Source organism: Cyprinus carpio, chromosome B22 (assembly GCF_018340385.1).
Source record: "Cyprinus carpio isolate SPL01 chromosome B22, ASM1834038v1, whole genome shotgun sequence".
Taxonomy (NCBI): domain Eukaryota; kingdom Metazoa; phylum Chordata; class Actinopteri; order Cypriniformes; family Cyprinidae; genus Cyprinus; species Cyprinus carpio.
In genome coordinates this window covers 16160839-16182931 of record NC_056618.1, presented here as the reverse complement: position 1 = coordinate 16182931, position 22093 = coordinate 16160839, and the positions used below count along the sequence as shown (strand labels likewise).

General features: G+C 38.4%; 1 protein-coding gene across 1 annotated transcript in view; it reads right to left on the bottom strand.

The window, feature by feature from the left end:
• Positions 1–77: 77 nt before the first annotated feature.
• LOC109076359 (unconventional myosin-IXb-like) overlaps positions 78–22093 on the bottom strand; it is a 45083-nt gene continuing 23067 nt past the window's right edge. Inside the window, exons 4-43 of the mRNA XM_042749065.1 lie at positions 19977–20039; positions 18391–18490; positions 17700–17800; positions 17476–17605; positions 16052–16141; positions 15863–15979; positions 15643–15777; positions 15437–15558; positions 15172–15342; positions 14099–14268; positions 13765–13840; positions 12846–12938; positions 12025–12138; positions 11138–11177; positions 9792–9908; positions 9534–9614; positions 9268–9378; positions 9057–9176; positions 8815–8964; positions 8575–8732; positions 7431–8477; positions 7271–7334; positions 6940–7065; positions 6196–6314; positions 5542–5648; positions 5276–5454; positions 4956–5063; positions 4600–4770; positions 4436–4477; positions 4244–4355; positions 4094–4167; positions 3813–4005; positions 3551–3679; positions 3367–3472; positions 3149–3280; positions 2949–3072; positions 2688–2735; positions 1837–1952; positions 1631–1758; positions 78–1301 (exon numbers count right to left, since the gene is read on the bottom strand). Of these exons, the coding sequence (XP_042604999.1) occupies positions 877–1301; positions 1631–1758; positions 1837–1952; positions 2688–2735; positions 2949–3072; positions 3149–3280; positions 3367–3472; positions 3551–3679; positions 3813–4005; positions 4094–4167; positions 4244–4355; positions 4436–4477; positions 4600–4770; positions 4956–5063; positions 5276–5454; positions 5542–5648; positions 6196–6314; positions 6940–7065; positions 7271–7334; positions 7431–8477; positions 8575–8732; positions 8815–8964; positions 9057–9176; positions 9268–9378; positions 9534–9614; positions 9792–9908; positions 11138–11177; positions 12025–12138; positions 12846–12938; positions 13765–13840; positions 14099–14268; positions 15172–15342; positions 15437–15558; positions 15643–15777; positions 15863–15979; positions 16052–16141; positions 17476–17605; positions 17700–17800; positions 18391–18490; positions 19977–20039 (5809 nt within the window). The 3' untranslated portion in view covers positions 78–876. The remainder of the gene's footprint in view (positions 1302–1630; positions 1759–1836; positions 1953–2687; positions 2736–2948; positions 3073–3148; positions 3281–3366; positions 3473–3550; positions 3680–3812; positions 4006–4093; positions 4168–4243; positions 4356–4435; positions 4478–4599; positions 4771–4955; positions 5064–5275; positions 5455–5541; positions 5649–6195; positions 6315–6939; positions 7066–7270; positions 7335–7430; positions 8478–8574; positions 8733–8814; positions 8965–9056; positions 9177–9267; positions 9379–9533; positions 9615–9791; positions 9909–11137; positions 11178–12024; positions 12139–12845; positions 12939–13764; positions 13841–14098; positions 14269–15171; positions 15343–15436; positions 15559–15642; positions 15778–15862; positions 15980–16051; positions 16142–17475; positions 17606–17699; positions 17801–18390; positions 18491–19976; positions 20040–22093) is intronic.

The following is a 22093-nucleotide window of genomic DNA, read 5'->3' as shown; positions in this document are numbered from 1 at the left end:
ATGTCGGTGGGACCTCTTGGGCAAAATGGAAGCTGCAAAGAATTCTGGGTAAAAAAAAAACAGGAAAAGCACACAGGTTTGCGGCCAGTACAAACTGTATTGTAGGAAAATAATTAGTTTCATTTTTCCATTAAATGCAAAAACGTCACTGAGGACTCAAAAACAGCAATGCTAGTAGGCACATCCGGTCCTCGTGATGCTAAACGTAATTTACATCATAGACATCCAGCCGGCATTCGTTCCATACTTTTCATTCAACATTCAACAGCATTCGTAACTCTTGACTTTAGTATTAAACACAATGGCTTGGCCACTAACTGTATTTAGTCCTACACAAAGCTATTCTGAACAGACATCCACGCAGATCCAAAGTGTCATATCGTTTATCAAACACATTCTGGCATTCTGGTCCAAGAGGAAAGTGGCTAGTGCTGCATCCTTCCCCCTTCTAGTCAAAACTTGTCCATTGAGTTCTTGTGCAGGAATCAAGGGAGGATCTACAGCTTAAAAGTCAATTTAAGATGAACAAAGCATTGGATGTACAAATAAATCAGTCCACAAAACACCATCAAGGTATCACTCCTCATGGTTGAATTAGTCTGTTCCTGTTCGATAAAGACACAAAAGGTGCAAGACTGTTTTCTTGATGCTAAAAAAGTAAAAAAAAAAAAAAAATTCAAGCATCAAGCATTGATGCATGTCAACGCCAATATGCAGCACAAATCAGAGTCTTAAAAAAGTTCCTTAAAAATCCAATATATTATTAGTATGGAAAAGTGCTAGGTGAGACGATTCTCTTTATCAGTCACTACGACCGGGGCAAGCAGTGACAACAACCAATCAAATTGTTCTTTCGAGAGCAGGCAGCTTTGCACGTCAAACCTTATCCTTTACGAAAGCAATGTCCGGGTCCGAGAAACGTCGGGAGGAGGTCTGGAGCTCCTGTGTGCTGGAGGTGTCTGAGGCTGTAGGTGAGGGCGGGAAGACGAGCTCTGTTCCAGCGGTGATGTAGAGGGACTGGATGCTGTCTTTGCGGCGGCCGGGTTGCTCGCGCCGCTGGACGAGGGTGAGGGACTGGGCTTTGCGGGGAGGGAGGGACTGTACAGCTGGGTGGCACAAGACTCCTGGGGGCAGCTTGACCGTTTTGGGGATGATAGGGTGGCGACGCTGGAGCTGAAGCCTGGGAGAAGACAGTGAAGGAAGAGAGGGGCCGTCAGCCCATTTGCTGCCTCCTTGGGCCAGGGCGACAGACTTTGGAGGGCAAGCTGGTTTGGATAATCTTGGAATTACGATTGTTTGTCCTACAATAGGGAGACAGAACCAATCAAGCCCCAAAGCAGAAGAAAGCCCAAAGAAGAACCCAAGACATGCCACCAACAGTCATAAAAGAAAGACAACATGCAGTGTCTTATTCCATCACCGCAACCATGCGCATAACAAACACTTGGGTTAGATGAGATCACAACCTACACAGAGCGGATGGCACCGCCACCCTCTTTAATGCACCAGGATTATCCCGTCCAGACCTGCGCCACACACAACAAGGACAGGACCCACACATGGGTGACTACTGCAGAGGAAAAACCAAGGACTGGTCCGAAACAAAGGGAGTCTGTACCTTAATACTGACCTTCCGTGTCCGAACAGACCGCTCGCTCATCTAACAGGCTCTCAGAGCTGACAGATGCCTCCGAGTCCAGGTTCTCCTGGTCAGAACCCGGCTGTTCTAGTTCTGGTAGCCTGCAGGCAAGGTCCTCTCTGGAACATAAACCAGAAAAAGACATTCAAGAGTGTGATCCTGAGACTACTCGTGAGATTTCTTCTACATTTACATACTTTTCCTGCTTGATGGACTTGATCCGCTCCATCAGGTTTCGCTCAGCTTCTGTATCTGAATCCAGGGGCTCATTCTCAGGTACAGCACAAAGATCGGAAGCTGGCTTCACCCGAACCTAGAGTCCAAACAGATACAAACTTCAACTCAAGATAATGAGTTTGACAGATTCAAGCTTTTTCCCGTGATGCGTCAAAAAAGGAAGCACAGAGAAGTTCTTCAGTGAAGGGACTACAGTACTAAACATTTTCATTGGACTCTAGTCTGCCCCCATGTGGTTAGTCTATGAAGTAAAAAGTGGGGAGTTGTAATTCTTCAAGTGTGGCACAACAATGGAATGAAAATGAGGAGTGCTAGAGATGTTTCAAAGGTGAGTCAAGTCTGGAGGAAGAGAAAAGGTCTACTGGAAAAGAATTTCAATCACTTGGATGGATGCTATATTTCATTGTGGATGCTAAGTTTTCATGGCATGAGTTTCAAAGGTTTGTAGAAGTCAAAAACAAAGATTAACAATCAAACCTCACTGCTTATCTTTCTGCATCATTGTCTGTTTTTACACAAACAAAAAACATCACAGAATGCCCCTATTGTTTAATATTCAGCAATTTACTTGGCGTAGCTTTGAAAATCATGCCATTCACTGCAATGACCACCCAAAACCAGCACACATCTACACCGACATCCACCCGACACCCTTGTCTACAGGTCTAAATGTCTACAGACCTAAACTAACACTAACACATGCAGTGGATTGAGTTAGTATTAGTGAGGCATGACTTGTACACTGCATGCACACTGGATGCATGAACATGCCAAACTACTGGAGTTCACAACACCACAGGGACATACGTACCGCCACTTCTTTGTAAGGAGTGATAAATCTGAGAGGTAAATGCCAGCACTACAGAGACATAAAAACGAGAAGCAAAAAAAGTGTTGCGAAAATTACTCTCTGTAGGTGCCTTATGGACTGTTGGGAAAAGTGATTGCTCAGGAAGCAAAATATGGACATTTTTCACAGGCATCTGGAAACCAACCACTTTCAAATAATGATACAGCAATGCTAGAAGACTTTCAGCTAAAGGACAGGTAAGTCAAGGAAGGTCACGTGTACCGTGTTTTGTCTTTTTAGCTTGAGCTGATTGACAGCCAGTGCCTCAGCGTATTCCAGCTGCTCGATCTCCTCCATTTTCTCATTGTATCTCCGGATTTGTTCGTTAAGTAGCATCTCCACACAACTGAGGAAAGTAAAGGTTCAGTCTTGAGACTTCATTCACTTTAAAAGAGCTTGCAGTGTGGACATGAAGTCCTTACGTGGTGGTTTTGGCGACGTCTTTCATGCTCATGAGCGGGTCGGCGCTGTCCGGACAGCGGAGAATGCAGGGAGCAAAAACGATGGCTAGAGAGTTTGGCGTCATTCGATTGCTCTTCTCCTCCTTCGCAACCCTGAAATGTAACCAGGTCATTAACTTGACAGTTACATGGTTATGCATCAACAGCATTTGTTACGGACTGCATGTACTCATCTGTACCTGACAAGATGGAAAACGAGTCTCTCCAAGGTGCTGAAGTTGGCTGGTGGAAGCTGCTCCAAAACTTTGTAAATGGCTTGCAGTTGCTCTTGTTTCTCAGGCAGTTCTGTGAAAGACAACCAAAGAGTTACAGCATGTCTAATGGCTACCAAAAGGACAGGAGAATGGTCTTGTGGGGACTAACCTATTGCACGGAGGAAGTCGTTGTAGTGCGTGAAGGTCATGAGAGGTTCAGGCAACTCCCTTAGCCACTGTTTGACCAGGCCAGTGACTGCATGGATGGGGTAATCCTCAAGACTAACATTCTCTGGGCCTACACAAACATGCAGTCATTATACAACGTTATTTAACAAAGTTATCAGAGTGGGCAGGTTAAGCTACAAAAAACTAAAGAGACAGAGATGTTGTCTTCCCAATGAACTCTGGAAATACCAATGATGGCTGACCTGCTTCCAACAACTGGTGAAGCTCCTTCATGCGATTGGCTGAGCCGGACTTCCTGTAAATGCCCTCTGTGTACAGTCCGTTCATTTCCACGTGTTCCAGCATTATCTCCAGCACAACTGGCACAGGGGTCTTGTTGTTGACCAGGTGGCACACGCGCACACCGAAGTGTTGTGATCCAGGCTCATCATCACTCTAGACCCACAGCACACAAAGATCGACCAATTGAACAAGATTCCGAAATGACTACTTTTCTAGAATCCTTAGAAGATTGGATTCTTACCTTCTTGGAGCCGAACGTAGAGCAGCCTATGACAATTTTACAAATGCACTTCTTATGGCAAATCATTTTGCAATCTGAAACAAAAATGAATCATCATACAGTGTTCTCAGCCTGAATGAAGGCAAATGAATAGGAGACGCATCAACTTACAACTGCACATGTAGGCCTTCTCCATTCCCCAGATGTAGGAGGTGCACTGATCACAAGACTGCATGATGTTGACTTGGTAGTGTGTAAACACATGGTCCAATGGATTCTCCAACTAAATCCAGACAAAATGTTACATTTCTTCACAAGGCATAGTCAGTTTGAATGGATGGACTGTTGGACAGAGATACTTACGCTCTTGTCCTTCTTCCTTCTCATCTTGCGACCTTTGGGTGGCTGAAACCGATTTTACCCAAGTTAAGTCAAAAGGATTACATGCATTAAAGTTATCAATAACAGCTGCCATTTTCATCAGATAATTAAGTCTAGAAGGTAACAGGGCATGCATGAACTGTTACCTTGGCTGGATCGGCCTCTTCTTTTTTGATCTCCGCTCTGATAAAGCCATCCAAAACTGACTGGAAGAGATTGACCACCAGTGGCACCTCACCTTTCTGCTTTTCTCCTGCCAGACTGATCACTTTTTTGTGGTAGCTATTCATCAAAGCCTTATACCCAATTTGTGGTTTCTGTTGTTGGAGAAGAAAAAATTAATAACATGAACCACAAGTTTCTTTTAATGCCCACAATGCAACCTGACCTAGCAGACCAACAAATTCATGTTGCATCACAGCTGGATAAGACACAGTTTATTTGGTCTATACAGTAGTGTTTGCGCTGTGATTTTAAGGAGTTTTGCATTAGATCTACTCACAGAGAATGAGTACATTCCCTTGATGTTTTCTCTAAACTGCATAGTGGCAGTAATGAAGATGTGCTCTGTTCCTGAAAGCTGCTTTCCCCGCGAGCGTAGATCATTCACCTACACCACATAAGAGAAAGAATAAGTCTGACTCTGAGAGAATGCAAAGCTTGTCAGAAATTGCATACATTTTAGACACGATTTAACACGTCTAACAGTTATTTTTTGTACAGTCTGTACCGTCACATTCATCAATATTGCATCAATTATATGTAACCACACAATCAACTTAAAAAAGTTGAATATCTTGTAGTCCTATCCATTCTTCAGACCTGATTGCCCAGGAACTCATCAAGGTGGCGTAGCTCATTCGCATTGGTGATCACGCGGTTCAGCGAGGAGTTACACTGCTCAGAGGCCCGAGTTGCTGAGTGACTGATCATGATGCTGGGGGTCTGAGCAGGTCGACTCGCATGTAGCTTTGAATTATGCAAGCGTGATGGAGAAGTGGCTATCAAAAACAGGGGGAAAAGGAACAGTAAATGAAGGATAAGTATGATAATATAAAAGAATCACATGCTGTCTTTGCAGTATGTACCTTCTTTTTGATCCAAAAAGGAAGCTAGGGTCAGGTCTCCATCTTCCGGGGTGTATGCTTCTTTATGTGGACGTTTCTTCAGGATCTTTCTGAAAAAGCCTGTTGTCCTATTGTAGAAAAATGCACCATTGCATAAAGTTAGTTGTAGCAAGTTTTGTATTTTTTTATTAATGTCCTAGCAAAACAGAAGCATAGCGTGCTGGGAGGTCCCATTAGGCAAGGGATTTCACTATCAAAACACACTGAGATTGCACACCTTCGCACAGATTATGGAATTTCAAGAATCTCCCATCTCTCATAGCAGATGCTTTGCATCTATATATGGGAGTTTGTAACCAATGCCAGGAGTCAGACGTACGAGTAAGCACTGCTGATGTAAGCCAGGGGCCGTATTTTCCCATGAGTCAGATATCCTGTGTGACCACATTCTAGTACAGATAAGACTGTGCATTGATGTTCAAAAATGCAAGTTATAACACTATGCAAGTATGCATTATAACACCATGCAAGTATGCATAACATTCTCAAGGGATGCTGCAGAGGACGTTAATAAAAATGACTTTCTTCTACAATCTGTTTTTTTTCTGGGCTTAGCAACAGTTTGACAATAACATGAGGGAATTAAACTGGTAACACCGGTATGTTGGACAGTACCTCTCTGGGGTCGACGGCTGGACAGGTGATGGATCTTGCAGGCTGCGAGTGTCATGAACTTTTTCCTTTAATGTGCTTGCCTTCGATCTTTCAGGACCAACCTTAGTGCTGGACTGTATCTACACCAAAATTTATGAACACAACAAATGTCTTAGTTTTATGCAGTACAGTGTAGTGTAGTATACAGTAACAACTGTTTCTGCTGATTAGATAACAATGGCATGAGTAGCCTGTCAAACTGACAAGGAGAAAGTTCCTTCTTCCTGTGTAGATAACACTTTAAAGGAAGCTGAAGTGGGTCAATGCCTCTCTTTACTTGTCCCAAACTGAGTAATTAAAAAGTACAATGATTTTTACCTTGAAAAAAATCAAGAATGGTTGGAAAGACAGAAGAAATAAACCAGAGTCGGAAATTGTGTGCCACTGAATTTTGATATTACAGTTTGTCATCCCATAAGTCCAGTTTTAAAGGCCATTGAGCTTTCAGAATTCACAGTGAATGAAGTTTTAGCCAATCAGTGCAAGCTCTGTGTTGGTATGACAATTACAAATTTCGCAAAAGTGTCTGAAAACTGTACATATAGGATAACAAACAGACTAAAAGCCTTCACTCTGCATTAGTATTTACTTAGCAAAGGTAAAAATATCTGCAATCACTCCCAGGATTCCAAGCGGTTAATCCACCAGCAGCCCCCACACCACAGATCCTAGGACAGCATCAAATTTTAGGCTGCAATACACCACCTCGAATGGACTCATGGGAGGTAAAGGAAAAGTCCAGTACTCTGCATCCTCCATTTCAACACTTTTAATGGGCAAACATATACGTGCAAGTGCGAGCCGTGGCCTGCGTCTTTGACGAGTTTTGCCCTGAATCAGCCAGAGAAGCATGATCACTAAAACTCAAGCAACTGTTTAAATTATAATCCTAAATTACCAAATATAAACCAAATAGATTGTCTGGTTGCATGCCTGCAGTGGAACTTAACCAGTCAAACAAACTTCAAGACACAAAAATCAATGTATTCCTTCATGTTAACCATTGGGTTAACTAGTTAAATCAAGTCAACGTTACCTGTGATGAACCGCCCAAACCTATTTTGGACACATCGTCTAGTGACATAGAGATTCCACGGTTCCTGGTAAAGTTGGGAAAACCAGATAGATGATATTGTCAGAATCATATAAGGAGATGAAAAAAAGATATACAAGAAGGAGAACACAAGAAACCATACTGGAGAGTTTTGATGTGCCTGTCATCCAGACTGCGGGGTCCTGCTATGAGGTTTTCTGGCTGAGTGCTGCTTCTTGTTGGTTCTTTTTTCCTGTTGGCTTCTTCTTTGGCAAGAGCAGGCTGAGCGGAGATGGACGGGTCAGTGTAGCCATTTCTTCCAGGCCCAGAAGTAGGGATATCTAAAGGTAAGGTGGAAGGTCGAACAAGGTCAGGTGAGACATCTTTGGCATCCCTCTTTGTCTTGTCTACTTTCCAAGCCACAAAGGTATACTGATCCAACTCTTTGCTGTCGGACCGTTCCTTCAATTTGCCGTCTGCTTTTCCTGGACTCTCTGGAGCTTTGTCCTCTTTTCCAGCCGAAGCGGCTCGCTCACTTTCTCTCTGGTTGTGCTCTAGGCCACGTTGTCTCCTAAGCTCCCGTTTCTCCTGACATCTGGATGCTGGAAGTTTGGAGAGCGAAGGAGGTCTGTCTTGGCTTTGTCCGGTTGGGATTTCAGGAGACGTGGGTTTAGCATGTGTACCGTCCTCTCTGGGATGTGCAGAAGACCCATTTTCCTTTTGCTTCTGGTGTTCTTTAACCTCAGGGTGAGGACCCGCCTCCACTTGAGGAACCTTCTCAGAATGATTTTGGTCTTTTGAGACATCAGCTTGGGCCCTGTCCTTACTTTCAATCCCAACATCCACAAGAGCCGCAGGGCGCTCCAGCACTAGTGTCTCCACATCGTCAGACTTCTTGCCTGGTGCTGTTGGTTGTTGTAGAGGAATCTTCTCCTGCTGCTCTGCAGCCTTCTGCTCAGCCTCTAAAGCAAGCCGAGTTGCCTCTTCTTCTTGCTCTTTCTGTCTTCTAGCTGCTTCCTCTTCCTCTCTGGCACGCCTGGCTGCCTCTTCTTCCTCTCGGATTCGTCTGGCTGCCTCCTCAGCCTCTTTAGCTCGCCTAGCAACCTCTTCTGCCTCCTTGGCTCGTCGAGCTGCTTCCTCCTCCTCCTCTTTTCTTCTCCGAGCTTCCTCTTCCTCTCTTTTCCTCTCCTCTTCCTTTAGGGAGTAGTACCTAACAAGACCCAATCCAAAACTTAAGCCAAAAATGTGCATTATGAAAGTAAATACATTTGCTTTCGACTTCTTGTTCATTTGTGTGATGTCTGTACCGTTTGCGAGCCGAATGCCCTCTTACAAGTGCCTGTATCTTTGTGATGGATACTTGTGTTTTTCGATATTCAGCTCTCTGCTTGGAGCCTCGCCATGCTGACTGGATCAGAAGCGCCGCTTGGCAGAACTTCTCTCTGCGGTAGCTGCGCCATGAGCGCTGCAACCAAAGGCAATCAAATCAAATATCGAACACAAAACTGCAAGAGTACTGCTCAAACACGAAACCAATTTGGACATACCTGGATTAAGATGGCTGCCTCTCTCATTCTAATAAACTCCATCCTCTGCATTTTAGCTCTAAACCAGCGTTGCAAGAAAATGATTTTGCGCATGACGTCCTTGTGGAGGATGTCCTGAAGCTTTTGCCTTTCCAGCTCTTTGAGATACGCCTGTAGAAAAGGAACATTACCAGAAATAACAGTTAAAAAGACCAAAACTAGAAAAGCTGTCAATTAAACGGTTCCTAGGAAAAAATGCTGACTTTGGTTTTCCCAATCTGGTAGGTAGTGTGGTCAAAGCCAAGCCTGTGCAATAGAGATGATATGTCCTCCAGGGACGTAGCGTTCTTTGGCAGCAACACACGGAACTGCTCAGTAAACTCCTATAATACAGAAAATAAGCTTTGTTTTTTCTGACAACCAAATTACACACTTAGATAAATTTTTAGGGTTAGTGGTTCATTAGGTCATTACCTGAAAGGTGTATTTGGCTCCATAACCTGACCGTCTGATGCGCACCGTTTCTAACATGCCTGTGTACCGCAGCTGCTGCACAATGAGTGCTTCATCAAAACACATTTCCTTCTGAACATCAGAAAGAAAAACAAAATTAGATCTCATATCAAAGATTTTGTGCATAGATGAACAGTACAAAACAAGACCAGGAATCTACATGAAAAAGAAACAGACTGATGAACTTAAAATCAAGATCAACTTGAACAATGACGTTTTATTTGCACCTTCTCAGCATTAGAGCGAAGGCATCTGATGAAGAATGGTTCCGCCTTCCCCAGCGTTTCCAGAAGCTTACCAAGAGATGTCTACACGATAGAGAAAGATCATAATATTGAGTGGAAGACAAGTAGAAAACCACAAATGGTGCCTTTGGGTCGAATAGACCACTGTAACATTGCATTTGTTTTTTTTATCGGAATCACCAAAATTGGCATAAACAGCAATGCTGATCTAATATAGTTTTTTTTTTTTTTTTTTTTTACTTGAAACTGGGCACTGATGCTGGGAGGACGTTTCTTCTTGTGTAGATGAAGCAAAGACTTGGTGGAGCGGTCATGGAGGCCCACTACAAATTTCAGTGAACGAGAGTCCAACAGGTTCTGCCCAAACACACAAAAACAAAGTCAATCTCTCACACAAAGAGACTTTATTTTGCCACAAGAATGCCATGGATACATGACGACATGGAAAATCTCATTCCAGCCTGAGCTACAGCGGTAGAGTCTTCAAAACATTTACCCAGCACCGCACATGTAACGGAAAGTCATAAACAATCGTGGCTAAACTTTACACTTTTACCAATGGTGATGGAAATGTACCAGCTGTGCTGCAAATGCTAACAAGTTAAAGGTGCTGTAAGTGATTCTTTTGAATTGTTCAGAATAATAGTGGTTACATGCTTTTATGGTGGCAATCCTATATTTACAAACCAAGCTGAAATTTTGTGCTGAAACCTTAAACTTGCACAGTTTCTATGCAGTACACAAAAATGGTTAATTACTATTAACTATCTTTGAGTTTTTATAAAGTTTGCAGAGTAGGCTATGGCTTTCAGTTTGTATGGACACATTTTTGCAACGGCGGGGTTGATTTGGATCTTCTAGCCCAACAATCTTGACCATGCTGATGTTAAAGTGGGGTCTGCACAGGACTTGCTCGAGAAGAATTTCTTCAAAGAAGTGTGTTTTTGGTTGTGAGGGAAAGATAACCTCGTTCAGCTCCCAAAGAACCCAGTGTTACGTGAAAAGTGGATACAGTTTGTTTTTCTGGGGCAGCAACGGAGTTTCACAAATGTGTTTGTATGTTCCCGTCATTTTGCTTATGAAAGTTTTATAAACAAGGCCCAGTTCGATAATGGATTTGCACATCGTTTGATACTGAAAGATGGAGCAGTCCATGCGATAAAAGATCCCAGTCATGATTCAGAACCGCAGCATTAAGTATAACTGCATCAAATTTCTTAGTTTTGTTGGCAGTCAGCGCACAAGTGCTCGTGACTCTTTAGCTCCGCCCACGGCATGCCTCCAGGGGATCAACTGTTTTTGGAGAGAATCGTAAAGCTGTATCTTTATTTTATAAATCTGATAAAACTAAAGACCCTTTGGAGTCTTTGTGAAGGATGCAATACTACTCCATAGGTACTCAAGATTAAAATAAGATTGGGTGAAAATGTGTATGTTATGTCCCCCTTAACATAAGCTGACAGTACCAATACCAGTGGAAGTTACAAAACCAGCAGAAACCACTTGCAGCATCTTAAAAAGTCAAACACAAAGACAGAATTCATTTAAATATGCAGTTAGATCATTTCAGCAAGCGAGAGCTTTACCTTAGGAATGAGTTGCTTGGTCTTGGGGTTCTTGTTTTTCCTGTAGGGAAGGAGGAAGAGGAGGGTTGATGGTTTGTTGTGATAAGAAGCGACGGGATATTACGTGTTAGTAGAGTGTCATGCGTTGGCTTGTACGACGTGAGCAAACCTATGCAAATGAGAAGCATTTTACAAAGAACGCAGAAGATTTGTTTACACAATGGTGTAGAAAAAGCCGGGTCCACATTCATTTAACATCCCTATTGAAATCCATGGGTTCACAGTGCTCTCTGGGGTTAAATCTTGCATGCATACACCATAACAGAGATCATGGTTTTGGAGGAGATAAGAACATCGTGGGAGGGAGGAATGATGGATATTTTTATTGATGCACAACTAATCTGCGGCATTCCTAATTTAGAGGACATGTTTATGATTCAAGTGTATTCAATGTCTGTGGTCTACATAAGCAACGTTTCTGAAGCTTTCCACAGCTCATAAAACATTACAGACTCAATGGGTGGGTCTAGTATAAGTTCATGCGGCATGTTAGCATGTGGATACCATTCCGAGCTCGAGCGCTAATGAAGATCACACTGCTTTCGGCTCATAAACTATGCATTTCTCTAACATACACCACTAGGGAGCCATCTAAAAATAATTGGCATACTTGTTAGATGGATGTTATTAGTGCAGGGTTAGGGCGGTTAAACAGTAAATCACAAGGCGAGCTGACAAGTAACGGTGCATATTTGGGAAATTTTGGGAGTAGGGAACATTTCAGAACTAAGCTTAGCAAAGGGCCTCAAGCATTGGCTTCGATGCCAACCGATGATGTCAAGGCATGAAGGGTCAGCAAGGTGGACCCATCCATTCCGAGCCAGAGGGGAGTCAGCGGTCAAACTCACTGGAGGACGTGGCGCGGGAACCGCAGGCGACCCCAGGACTGCAGCAGTCTACGTGGATCTTCCCCATCCAACTGCAAGTCCTTAATGGAGTTGATGATTTGGACATGCATGTCCCTGATTCAGACCGGTGAAAAGGTAGGGGAGGAGACAGAGGGAGTGAGGTGAGGTGAGTTGAACGGGGAAGGGAAAGTACAGGAACCCAACACCAATGTTGTTAAAACCGACTTACGGAAAAGGATACATCCTCCACCACAAAAAGGAATCACGTACAATGAACAAATGCAGGTAAGTGTGTTAAAATTCGAAAAGGCCCTTAATTTGGTGAACTATTCCTTCAAGCTTCAGCGGTGAATCCATGCTGTTTTGACCTGACGGGGTGTTAAAACGGGGGTAGGCACCCCACTCAGCAAAGACCTGGACTCATGCACTGGTTCACTTACCACTCGGATCAGAACAACAGGAGGTCAAACAGGTAGGATTGGCACTGGGGGCTGTGGACGCACTGCTAATAGTGCATCAAACAAACCAGGAAGTGAACTCGCTTCCCTATTAAAGAACGCTTTATGGTTTCCTTCCCACTTGAGAGTACTTAATAAACCTCACAAGGTCCCGACTGGATTGTGGATTTCTTTGAGCAAACCAGGTTAAATGCAAACTCTGGCTTGCCCTTTGATCACATAAAGAGAGAACAGCGCTAGCTTCTGGATTCTGCGAACATCTGAATGTGGTATTTGAGTTTGCTCAGAATACCAGAAACCCAGCCTTCCCAAACCGCCAAGCTCTCCCCGTCTGACCTCAATGTTCTGCTCAAGGCCACTTACTTCTTACTCTCATAACTAGCAAAGATGTCCTCAAAAGCCTCTAGAGGGCGCTCCTCTGAATGATCAAAGGAGAAATCAAGCATAGGAGCGTGGCTGTAGAAAATAAACACCACACACACAGTCACTCGAGGGCGAACGTCACCAGCAGGTGCTGATCTATGACCAGCTTTATTGACCGTACGGGTTAAACTTTAGTGAAACTGATCAGAGGTCAGTAACTGAGGGGAAACCCTTGACAAACACCAGAGGAAATGCAAAGGGACATTGCAGAACAAGTACATTTATTAACTTGATAATTCCCACACAATATCTGTCAGGGACATGTCCAGGGACATATTTCAGCGCAAAATGAAATGAGAAAAAAAAATTACATTTCGCATAAAATTATACAGACCATAAAACCTTGCCATTATGATACTTTAGTGGCAACTAAGCACATCCCACCCAGTTTTCATTACTGAAATGTGAGAAAAATAATAAGATTTAAATTGCATTTGTTATTTGCCTTCAATTGATTGTGATTCGCATAAAAGCAGTATCTGAATAAATAAAATGTTAATTTTTTTTAGTGCATTTGTATACTTTTCAAGAAAAGCTTTGAAGCTTTGTTTCATTTTCTCCATGCAAAATATATTTTCCTATTTTCTTCTTCAGATTTTGAGAGGAAATATGACCTGGACATGTTTTCATTATACATTTGGTACTTGCATAAATGGGACTTAGCGCATGAGATTACTGTGAGAACCGGCCTGCAATGTGCCTTTGTGGAGAGAGCATGGTCACATGATCACCTGCCACACAAAGGCAATAAAAGGACAGGAAGAGATCAAGTTCCTCATAATACTTCCTCCCTCTCTCTCTCTCTCTCTCTCTCTCTCTCTCTCTCTTCTAGCCACAGCAGCCTGAGTCCAAAGCTTACCGGTACATCCTCTCAATGGGCAGGTTGGATCTCTGTAGCTCTCCTAGAGGAACTCTGGAGTTTGGTCTGACCACACCTGTACGTCCAAACACACAAAAACAAACAGTGTGAAGGCATGATTTCAACATCCTGGGTGACACATCTCGCAAACAATCTTACTCACTTATTTTTATCATCCCTTCTTAGACTAATCACTCTGAAATCCTTCTAAATATGACTGTTTGCGTCACAGGGCAGCTTTCTCACGTGCAGGCTATAAATAACACCTTCTTAGACCATGAAAATCCAGTTTTGGGCTAATCTGGAAACTTATGCATAATGCTGCATTGGTTACCTGCAGTCTTGGTTGCCCAGCGGCGGCCGGCCTCGTTGAAGGCGGCCAAAGCGCGGACGGCGGCACGCAGGATTCCCCACCGGAACATCGCCACCGGGTCCATCCCGATCAGCTGCCGGACGTAAGCTCGGTCGCTGCTCCGTAAGAGAGCCACGATGATATCAAATAGAGTCACTGTACAAAATTTTTGTTTTAAATACATTTAAATTACAAACAGTAATATATTAAAATAATAATAAAAAAAAAAAATAATATAAAAAATTAAAAATACAAAAAGAATAATATATAAAAAAAAAAACAAAAAAAATATATACAATGTGTCATTAAAGGAATTTTGTAAACAAATTTTTTTTTTTATTTGGCCTGGAGCAACCTTTAATAATTTTTACAATGTGTCATTAAAGGAATTTTGTAAACATCAAAAACATTTTTATTTTTATTATTTGGCCTGACCTTAATAAACATTTTTATTTTTATTATTTGGCCTGACCTAAACAAATAAATCAATAAATATTAATGTATAAAATAGTAACATAAATAATAATTAATTATATCTTTAGATTATGATATCTGTTAAGATTTGCTAATTTTTATTTTTATTACTGTGTCCTATTAACATTTGGCCTGGCCTAAATAAATAAATAAATCGCCCTGCCCAAAAAAAAAAAAAAACATTACTGTAAATAAACAAAATCAATCAATCAAAATTTAAATTTAATATTTGTATAAAAATAGTAACATATATAATAAGCTATTTTTTATTATATCTTTAAGATGCTAATTTTACTGTGTCATTAACAAAAATTTGTTAACATCAACTAAATTTTTATTTTTATTATTTGGCCTGACCTAAACAAATAAATCAATAAATATTAATGTATAAAATAGTAACATATATAATAAGCTATTTGTTATTATATCTTTAAGATGCTAATTTTACTGTGTCATTAACAAAAAATTTGTAAACATCAACTAAATTTTTATTTTTATTATTTGGCATGTTAACTAATTAGCTAACTAGCTAACTAACTAACATATACAATAAGTTATTTTTTAAAATAATAATTAAACATTTATCATTCTTATACTCAGTTGCTTTTACCTTAATCTGGTATTTGACCTTCCCAGCAAAATGGAGGATGACGAAGGCCGGCTCCAACACTGGAGTCGCTACAAAGTACTGGTTCTGTTGGTGCTGCTGTTTGAACTTGGCCAGCAAGGTTTTATCAGTGGCGTGAGGAAAGCTATAAGGAAACAAATTGTGTATAAGCACAAAAATGGGTGCTAATCTTTAAAAAGAGAGCAGTGAACTGATGCAGATGAACGGTCTGGTCTTACTTGCTCTCCTCATCAAGTAAATAGAGGAGTCCAGTGGGCTTCTTGCTGATGAGGTGAATACAGCCAACGTTATCGGTGTAGTCGATGTTGTGCCAGGTGATGCCCTCGGCCTGATACTCCTCCTGCAGGTGGACGAAACACACATTGTGACCAAATCACCACTAAAGACTTCTGGAGGTTGCGCCCATGCAAACCAGTCCACTAACCTGTTCAAGTTTAAAGATGTGCTGGTTGAAGTAATACTGAAGCTGCTCGTTGGCGTAGTTGATGCAGAACTGTTCAAAGCTGTTGGTCTCAAAGTCTTCGAAGCCAAAGATATCAAGCACACCGATAGATAAACACTGAAATAATGGAGAAACCACATGATTATGGGACCTTGAACATCTTTAATGCAGATTCTGATCGTTGCGGTTTGATTCGTCGTACCGAAACGGACTCCTCCATGTCTCTCTTATTAAGCAGCGCGTGATTGATGCGCAGGACGATCCAGTCGAACAGGGCGCTGTACAGTGACTTGGCCATGGAGTCTCGAGCGGTGATCGCCTGCACAAAACGACACTGGTTTAGCTACTAAACACCTGGACGCTCTGCTAAAAGCAGTGTATGAAAGCAGACCTCGCTGTGGCTGTAGGGCAGAATCAGCTTGTCGTTTACGGTCACCGTTTTCCTCTTGGTAAGAGCCTCCACCAACAGCTGCTCCTTAACCTGGACAAAAACAGCACAACGTGTGAAATGACATTCAAAATATCCAACAAACTACAACTTGAAAACCATGCGCAAAAGAAATCAAATCATCAAATCAACACAAAAAAAAAATGAAAAAAAATCTTCCCCACCCAATACATCAACACAACAAAAAAAAAATAAAAAAAAAATACTACTATTCAAAAACATTCAAAAAAAATGTGTATTTTATTAATACTATTAATTGTACAATTTGAATAATAACATTTAAAACAATACATAAATATATATCAGTAGTGCAATAATAATATAAAAAAAAAAAAAAAAAAAAAAAAAAAAAAAAAAAAAAATGATAATCATTAATAATATTATAAAATTATTATTATTATTATTATTATTATTATTATTAAACATTTTATTAATTTTTTATTTATTTATTTTATTATTTAAATTATTACATTCAAACAAATCAAAACACATTTCTGTTGCATAACAGTATTTTACTGTAAAATAAAAAAATTAGATTTAATAATAATAAAAATAACAACAACAACAACAATAATATTAAAAATAAAACAATATATAGATAACATTTAAAAATTAAATAATAATCAACATCATCATTAAAATTATTACTAAAATTATTAAAAATATATATTTTATTAAATATTTTATATTTTTATTTTATTTACATTATAAAATATAATCAAATAAATATTACTATAGGAGTAACTATAAAATATAAATAAAAAAAATAAAGTATTTAATAATTACAACAACTACAATAATAAAGATAATATTTCATAAAATACATACAGATATTCAGCTTGTATTTTGGCGGATTTCATTATTACAGTTTTAGGAAGGTATCCAAGCATTAAACATGTATTTTAACCTTTTCACACATTAGTTTAAAATACAGTAGCTGAGTTTATTTTACAGTTATTTTAGAATGTATCCCATTATTGTTTCCATGGAGATGCATCATAGTTTGCGCTGAATGGGACACACATAAATTAGTATAGTAAACGTTATAGTTCCCTACATCACATCCCTGGTGGTAAGTTCTGGAAATGCATTCACCTTTAGCAGGTCTGAGCAATGTGTATATGAAATCAATAAAACATGTCGTCAGATTATATTTGGAAGGATCACTACTGCCGCTTCCTCAGACATCGGTGTGTATTTTACAAACTATAAATGTATGGTTTTGCTAGTACTTGTGTATTTAAATGTCTGAAACCTAAAATAAGCATTACAATAGTTGTGATAACATGACGAGACATCCCTGGTGGTAAGTTCTGGAAATGCATTCACATCACATCCCTGGTGGTAAGTTCTGGAAATGCATTCACCTTTAGCAGGTCTGAGAGTGTGGAAAGCACCTCCGGCGGCCCCACGTCCAGACCCTCCTCTCTGCCGGACGACTTCTGACTGTACGTCACGTTACCCAGATACAAGATGGCCGACAGAACGGAGAATATCCTACGAGGAACGCGACAAACAACACAAAGGTCTCAGATACTTCATTTCCTTCTTCAACCAGTCTGAAGACATTTGTCGTAACGGTTCGACTCACTGTTTCTTGGTGGCCGGCAGGAAGCCGACCATCTCCATCGCCTGCTGCAGCCGCTCGAAGTCGTGCTGAAGATCGTCCGCATCTTCTATCGTAAAGTTTTGCTGCAAACAAAAACGGAAAACCGTTGCAATTTCTATGCAGTTTTTGGTGCATACGCTATTTTAGTATCAGTAAACACTAGAGATGCACCAAAATTTAAATTCTGGGCCGAAACCGAAATCGCATCCAAAATAAAAGTTTTTGTTTACATAATTTATGTATGTGTACTGTGTATATTACGTATACATAAAGACGAACACTTACAGTATATATTTTGAAAATATTTTCATGCATTTACATGTATATATTTATATTCATATAATTTATTTTACATATAAATGTATTGTATTTGTATTTTTCTTAAATATATATATATATATATATATATATATATATATATATATATATATATATATATATGCATGCTTGTGTATTTATATATACATAATAAACATACACGGTATACACACATATATTATGTAAACAATAACTTATTTTGGATGCCATTAATCATTTGACAGCACTAATATAGTAATCTCACAGTAATAAAATTGCAACACCCTAGCAACCACCCCGAGTACATATATATATATATATATATATATATATATATATATATATATATATAAAACGTGTATATGACAGCGTTCACCTGTTTGAGGTAGAAGTATTCTTCTGGCTGCAGGAGTCTGAATTCGCGTCGCTCGTCCTCCGACGCACCCACCAGCAGATAGTAAAACACATGGTAGTTCCTGTGCGAGATGGAAAAAACAATGATTTATGGAGCTGGAACGGGTAGTTTCGACAAGTTCCATGTTCCTCATGATTTAAAATAAACAACAGTCAAGCTACCGCTTTGAGAAACGTGTTGGGTACACTTTAAGTTGCTAATAAAAGGCAGGTAATTACACTTGTTTTTGGACCGATTCATTTACTTGAATCATTTGAACAAATCAGTTCATTCATAAAGCACGGTATGATTTATTTATCCAGATTTAAATTGAAACGTAAACTGTAATACACTTTTCCCGCCCAAAAATGTATTTATATAGTAAATTTTAAAATGTATGTATTAAATTTGAAGAAGGTGATATCTTGTTTTTGGACCGATTCATTTAAATGAACCACTTGAATGAATCAATTCACACCGAATCACAGCAAAATTCATTTAAATTAAAATACACAAAAAAAAACATTTAAAAACATATAAAAAATAAATAAAAAAAAAGAATAAAAAAAAATTAAAAAAATTTATTTGTGTGTGCAATTTGAGATATGTGATATCTTGTTTGTGCGTTGAGTGAACCATTCAAATGAATCAATTCTTCTATAAAAAAAATGGTTATTCATTTATAAATCACCTATTTATAGTGATTTAAACTGAAATATTAATTGTAATACAGTTGTTTTTAATACTGACAGATTGTTTTTGGACCAATTCATTTACATGAACCATCTGAATGATTCAGTTGATTCATTAATAATGGTCTTACTTAATTATGCTCATTTAAGTTAAAAATACTCATTTTTTTTTTTTTTTTTCAAACAAAAATTAATTTATTCATTCATTCAAACGTATTTATATATTCAACTTTTTTTTAAATCACATATTCAATTTGAAGAAGGTGTTATCTTGTTTCTGGACCAAATCATTTGCATGAACCATTTAAATGAATCAGTTCATTCGTAAGTGATGATACTATTCGATTCTGCTCATTTAAATGTAAATACTCAGTCTAATACAGTCTTTTTTATTCATTTAAAACTATGTAGATATTACATTTATTTAGTCGCACGTTAAATCTGAAGAAGGTGAGATCTTGTTTTTGAACCAATTAATTTACATGAATCAAATCACTCATAACTATTAGGATTTCCCCTATTTGAGTCATTTGAATGATTCAGTTCACTAGGGGTAAATCCCAAAAGCACATGCTGCTCATCTAATTAATCAAAGCTGTTCTACAGTATTTTGAACTTGGGTGCGCCGTCACACTATTGAGAAGCTTCGCTCAGTTAGCAGAGTCTCTATTTTTACGACTGCTCTTCCGACGCGGGTCTGTTTCTCAGGTTTTGCAGGCTGGTGATCTGCAGCAGTGATGGTGAGCTGATACGAGCTGATAATAATGAGGTTAACGCTGCAGAAACGGCTGTGAGAGCGATGGCCCCACAGATACGCTGGGGAACATCAAACCAGCCTGGCTTTCATGGCAAAGCAGCGACGTCTAGCAGTCGTACCTCTCGTTCTTCTCTCTGGACACCAGCCGGGACTTTTCCAGCAGATATTTCTCAACCACAGCCCTGAAACACAACCACAAACACGACAAACCTCAGTCTGTGCACACAAGTCCTGAACAAAACCCTCTTTCCCATCACTCCCATTCACTCTCTGGACAGGCATTTAAGAAAAAGACCAAACCAACCACATCTGGGATGGATCACAATATCATAAACTTTCTGGTGTATACATACTTAGTAATATAAACAATATTTATTTTAATTTATTAGCTGGGCATATTTTCATGAAACATGCTTTTTTAATCTTACATAGTCATTACTGTGAAACTGTGATCGTCTTTTATGTTACACATGAAAAGTGTATATTAATGTACTTTTTAAATAATAAATGCATTATTACCATTCCTCGTACTATTAATTTATGCTGATATAAAATATTTCAAAACAACACAAAATATAATTTGTAATGTTTGTAATGTTTTTCCCTAAAAAAATGGTATACTACATTTATTTATTTACATATTAAAAGTATGCATGTAGTTATTAACATTTATATATATATATATATATATATATATATATATATATATATATTACATTTCTGATTTAATAAATATTTATACATCATGGTAGTATTAATGCCGATTTAAAATATTCATTCTCCACTTTGTTTGTTTGTTTATTTGTAACATTCGGTTCTTATTCTTAATTATTTAGTTGATGCGTTTATATATTAGAGTTATTTATTTGTTATTAGAAGTCTAGTGTTGACTTGATGAGCGTCATTCAGTGAATTGAGCTGAACTCTTGCGGGCCGGAGGACAATAGAGCGACTGAGAGTGTCCCGACAGCTTTATTGACTCAGGGCTCGATCACACACTCTCGTGACCTTTGTTCAGAGGAACACGAGCACTGCGCCGGCACAAAGCATTGTGGGTAAATGACACACCAATGTTTGGTCAAGAAATGTCCAGGTAACACAAAAAAAAAAAAAAAAAATATTAATTAATCTTAAAATAAAATAAAATAAAACAAATAGCAACATCAACACATCATATTACATATTACATTTATTTTCAAATAAAATATTCATTGTAATGCAGTTTTTCATATTACAGTTATCTATTCATTTTATTTTATTTTCATGTGAAATTGATGGGTTTTTTTTTTTTTGTTTTTACTTTATTTTATGTATTTATTACATTTATTCAGACATTACATTTATTTACATATTAAACACACAAATTTATTTAAATTTAACATTTATGAACTGGCATCGTCATTTATCACACAAAAATATATATTTTATTTTAATAATGTACTGAAATAATATAAGCTTTCATACTTTATGGAAGTAATTATTTATGCTGATTTAAATCAAGAGTTTTTTTTACTTATTTATATATTATCTTAATCATTTACATCTATATATCTATATATCTATATATATCTATCTATCTATCTATATATCTATCTATCTCTCTCTCTCTCTCTCTCTCCTCTCTCTCTCTCTATATATATATATATATGTATATTAAATGTATCCATTAATCTTTAGATTTATTAATTCATTACATTATTAAAATTACTTATTTATTCTATTTATGAATTAAATTGATTTATGTAGATATTACTTTTCTTTAGTTCTTAACTGTTTTAATTCATCATAGTACTATTTATGCTGATTTGTGAAATTCTCTGAATTCCACCCCCCATCTCCAAAATATTTTTTATATTTAAACGTATATATTCAATGTATTATTAATGTTTACACTTACTTATTTAATAAATATATTTATTTATAACATTTAATTAAAATATTAATACACGTATTTATTTTATCATATTTTATAGATATATATAGATATAATATATATATATATATATATATATATATATATATATATATATATATATATATATATATTATTTAGCTAGTTATTAAATTTATTAATTGCTATTCAATCATTCAGTGATTTACCTCTACATAATCTCAATTAAACCATTCATTATTCCTTTGCTTCATTATCAGAATATACCTTTTCTTTTTCCTGCGCAACCTTTTCATTCGGTTTGATTTTTAAGGGAATCATTTTGCTCAAAGCTCAGGTAAACAT